At 38.6% G+C, this 5,000-nt stretch overlaps 1 protein-coding gene across 1 annotated transcript in view; it reads left to right on the plus strand.

Moving 5' to 3' along the window:
• The first annotated feature begins 932 nt into the window (after positions 1 to 932).
• LOC116036432 (endophilin-A1-like) overlaps positions 933 to 5,000 on the plus strand; it is a 41,898-nt gene continuing 37,830 nt past the window's right edge. The window contains exon 1 of the mRNA XM_031279958.2: positions 933 to 1,198. Within this exon, the coding sequence (XP_031135818.1) occupies positions 1,154 to 1,198 (45 nt within the window). The 5' untranslated portion in view covers positions 933 to 1,153. The remainder of the gene's footprint in view (positions 1,199 to 5,000) is intronic.

Here is a 5,000-nt window from a genome sequence, read left to right on the forward strand (position 1 = left end):
GCTAACTGAGATAAAACCATGCCAGTCTCTAGGTATGGTGAAGGGTATGTGATGATGTGGGGCTATTTTAATTCCAAAGGCCAAGGGAACTTTATCAGGATGCATAGTATCCTGGATCCATGAAATAACTGGCCTTTCAAAATAAAAATCTGCCTGCCTCTATGGGAAGTTAACATAGGGGTGTGTATAATTATGGCCCCTGTATTTTAAGGAAGAACATTTATTTATTTACAATACATTATTCATTCACAAAACAAATTGGTGTCCTTAAAAGGTCGGATTTTTCCTCATTTTTTTAATTAAGACATTAAGATCAATTTGATGATTTTTTTATTCCTTTTTTTAGTCAACTTTAGCATGGGTATGAATACTTATGAGCAGCAGTTTGGGGGAGTGGGGAAGGGGGGGGCACATATCATGTGTGTGTGTGTGTGGGGGGGGGGGTCTGTGTGTTCTCCCCCAGGGTTATTTTGAGGGTCAAATACTTCATTTCCTGTATTCAGACAACTTTTATGCACCAATTTTACGATGGAAATACCTTTTTATTTTAGCCTATGCGAAGAAGAAAAACATGACAATTCAAAATATATCAAAAAAATATAATGGGAAGTATGTCGTAGCGCGCCATTGAGCATTTTTTAAGTGGGTATATGGAAATCCTGGAGCTTTCTTAGTGGGTATACTGCATATACCTGCGTATCACGTAGACTACACCACTGACTGAATACTTAAGTGCAGTATTAATGTTACAAAGTTAGCTCCATTTCAGTTCCTTTGACGCTCTTGCAGTCAGACTTACCACAGGGGTGATCCATCACGTGACTAGACGATCTTTGTCTCTCTCTCTCTCTCTCTCTCTCTCTCTCTCTCTCTCTCTCTCTCTCTCTCTCTCTCTCCCTCCCTCTCTCTCTCTCTCTCTCTGACTGAAAATAGATTCAGCTGGGTTTGGTCTGGCGATCGTCTGCCTCCGATTCCACCGCCAATTTCACCAAAATAAACGGATAATATCGACGTCTGGTGACCGTTAGGATCTACCGCCAAATTTTTTCAGCTTGTGAACCCACCGGCCTGCTAATATTTATTATACACATATCATCTTTTTAATCTAATTCAGCCCTATTTTTTTGTTTTTTTCCTCTCCTCCAGCGAAGCGATGTCCGTCGCGGGGTTTAAAAAGCAGTTCCATAAAGCCACCCAGGTAAGAACAACCAGTGTGTGTTTATGTCACACATTTCTTCGCTATTTTAATTAGTTATTAGGCTTTTTATATGTTTAATTCAGCGGGGGGGTTAGTGGTTAGTGGTTAGTGATGCAAACCTAGTGTTTCCTGTGACCCGTTGGTGATAGAAAGCGCCGATATCGGTAGAAAATCGTGACTATATCTTCAAGAAATCGCATAAAATTCAGCTTTTTTTGGGGTCGAATTTTGAGGAAATTTACACTGAAATCATCTATGACGGAAAATGATGCCTGGGTTGTTGTTTATTCTCGCGGTGTTTTGGTGTTCTTTCAAAAAGCAGGGCATACACACACACACACACACACACACACACACACACACACACGCCGTTACGTAACAGTCCTATAACATCCCAGCGCGTGTGTGTGTGTGTGTGTGTGTGTGTGTGTGTGTGTGTGTGTGTGGGTGGGGAGAGCTGATTGGCCGTAGCTGCACGCAACAGGGAATTCCCTCCATCCTTCTATTTTTTTTCCTCCACATCCCTCTGTCCATCTTTACATCCGTTTCGACTTCCCTCCATCATCCTTTCCTTTTCCTATCATCCACCCCTCCATCTTCATTCCAACGTATACCTTCATCCCTCCATTCATCCCTACATTCCTGTCTTGTCTTTTCATCCTTCAATCCGCCTTTCCCCCCCTGTGGTCATCCCTCCTTCTTATCTTCTGAGCCTATACTTCCATCCCTCCATCATCTCTTTATCTTCCTTCTATGCTGCCTCTGGACATCCATCTGTCTACTCTACATCCTACATCCTTTCATCCATCCGTCCTTCTTATACGCAGTCTTTCATCTTCCTTTTCCTTCCTCCCTTCCTTCCTCTCCATCTTCCTCTCTGAACCGTGACTCAGTCATCTCTTTTATCTTTCTTCATGCCGCCTCTGGACATCCCTCCATCTTTACATCCGTCTGCCATCTCTGTGACACGATTTGTCTCTTTTCATCCGTCCATCTTTCCTCCTGGACTAAGAACCAAACTAACTTCCTAAACTTTTCGTCCATCTATCATTCTTGTAACAGTCCTGGCTGCGACGACACGCTAGGTAGAAGAAAGAGGCTCGATATTTGCATTTTATTCGCATTTTACGTACAATGATATTGACAGAAAGTCAGAATGTGTCATCATAACTGACTGACTGAAGCACTGCGGACAGAAAAATATCGGGGGAAAAACACCACCAACCTTAAGCGACATCTAAAGGTATAGATAGATTTTTATTGATCCCAAAAAAATGGGAAATAACGGTGTTGCAGCAGCAAAAATATCAGACACACAGCACACATACAGAGTAAACATTAAACAATAGGAAAACAATATACATGAAATAATAATAGAATACTACACAAGCAATATTTTTGAAATATATACAATTTGGAAATAAAATACTTATTTTATTTCTTATTATACTTATTAAAATGTTCATCATTTGTGAATGTGTCTCTTAAATCAGAAAACCAGACGCGTTTAACAAAGTCGCGTTCAACAAAAATCGTTCAACAAGTGTATTTTGTCAGGTAATTATGACATTTAAGCAATATTTGAGATGTGCGAAACACAATTTGACTGAAACGGTTATCAGAAATAATCTCAGAAATAATTTATTTAAAAAAAGACTAAAATCTTTTGACTAAAATGACGAGACTTTTCGTCGACTAAAACTTGACTAACAAAGAAAGATATGTGAGTGACTAAGTATGACTGAAACTAACAAGGACATTTGGCACAAGACTAAGACTAAATTAAAAATAGGTGACAAAATTAACATTCTTGTAACAGTCCTCCGTCCCTTTCCTCCCTCCTCCCCCCCTCTGTAGTCATCCCTTCATCAACTTCGTTTCCCTTCAGGGCCAAACTGGGGAAAGAGAACATAGAGGGCCAGACATGTAGAGTTTATTAACATGCCTTTATTTCATCGACTGTATTATTACGTGTCTCATATAGTCTTCTCTCTTACAGTTTGGTCGATATAAAAAAGTCAGCAATGAAGTTGCTCAGCCATCATAGAAAAAAGCAACAAGAATGTTGGAAAAAAGGGACGAAGAAGCAACAAATACGCCAGAAAAAGTGACAAAAACTTCAGAAAAAGTGTCAATAACTAGGTGGGCCAAAAGTTATTGTGAACCTTAACCCTCCTGTTGTACTTGGGTCAAATCTGACCCATTTTCAAAAAGTTTCTATATCAGAAATTTGGGTTTCTTTCAACCACATTGTCAAAAAAAAAAAAAAAGTAACATGGAGGGTTCCCCTTTTTATAAGTTAAATAAATGATCAGATGACTACTTTCGTTGAATTTGGGTGTTTTATTCTATTTTATAGCATTTGAGGCAAAAAAATCATAAAAGAACTTTGAAAAAAGTGACAAAAATGTCTGAAAAAGACTCAAAAACGTCAAAAGGCGCAGAAAAAAAATCGACAGACATCGGAAAAAGTGACAAAAAGTGTCAAAAGACGACCAAAACATTGAAAAAAAATGTTTTCATTTTAAATTTTGACCCAGAAAAACAAAGAAATTGCTTGTTGGTCGACGGGAAGACAACACAAGGGTTAAGTCAGACACGGGCCGATCAAAACCCGCGAGGGGCCGTATTTGGCCCGCGAGCCTTGAGTTTGACACGTTCTAAACATGCTTCCATCCCCCCATCTATGGAGTTTTATTGGCTAATTGGGTCTGAGAGACTGAAGGTTTTGAGGGAAATTATTACAAAATCTGAACGTAAAGTCAATGAGAAATGCTCTCAAATTGAAAGAATGCGCTCTTGAATAAAGATAGGATTAAAATCTCCATCATTCCTTTTCACGTCACATCAAGGGCCAGACATGTAGAGGTTACTGCTTTTATTTCATCGAAAAAGTCAAATATCTTTGACTGTATTATTGCGTGTCTCATATAGTCTTCTCACTTACAGTTTGGTCGATATATAGAAAAGCCCTAAAAAAGTCAGCAATAAAGTTGCTCAGCCGTCATAGACAAAAGCAACAAGAACTTTGAAGAGCAACAAAACACAACAACAAAAACGTTGATAAAAGTGACAAAAAATCCCGAAAAAGTGACAAAAACGTCGCCGAAAGTGACAACAACTTCGGAAAAAGTGACAAAATTCAGAAAAAGTGACAGGAATGTCGGTAGAAGTGGCAAGAAATCCCGAAAAAAGTGACAAAAACGTTGATAAAAGTGACAAAAAAATCCCGAAAAACTCACAAAATTCAAAAAAAGTGACCGAAACATCGGTAGAAGTGACAAAAAATCCTGAAAAAGTGACAAAAATGTTGATAAAAGTGACAAAAAAAATCCCGAAAAATTGACAAAATTCAAAAAAAGTGACCGAAACGTCGGTAGAAGTGACAAAAAATCCCGAAAAAGTGACAAAAACGTTGATAAAAGTGACAAAAAAAATCCCGAAAAAGTCACAAAATTAAAAAAAAGTGACCGAAACATCGGTAGAAGTGACAAAAAATCCTGAAAAAGTGACAAAAACGTTGATAAAAGTGACAAAAAAAATCCCGAAAAATTGACAAAATTCAAAAAAAGTGACCGAAACGTCGGTAGAAGTGACAAAAAATCCTGAAGAAGTGACAAAAAATTTGGAAAATGTGACATAAACTAGGCCATATTTGGCCGCGGGCCTTGCGTTTAATACATATTCTAAACATCCCTCCATCATCCCTTTATCTTCCTGTATGATGCATCTGAGCGTCCCTGCATGTTCTTTCTCTTTTCATCCATCCATCATTCTTCCAGTGAGTCATCCATCCCCAACT

Source organism: Sander lucioperca, chromosome 17 (genome assembly GCF_008315115.2).
Source record: "Sander lucioperca isolate FBNREF2018 chromosome 17, SLUC_FBN_1.2, whole genome shotgun sequence".
Classification (NCBI taxonomy): Eukaryota; Metazoa; Chordata; class Actinopteri; order Perciformes; family Percidae; genus Sander; species Sander lucioperca.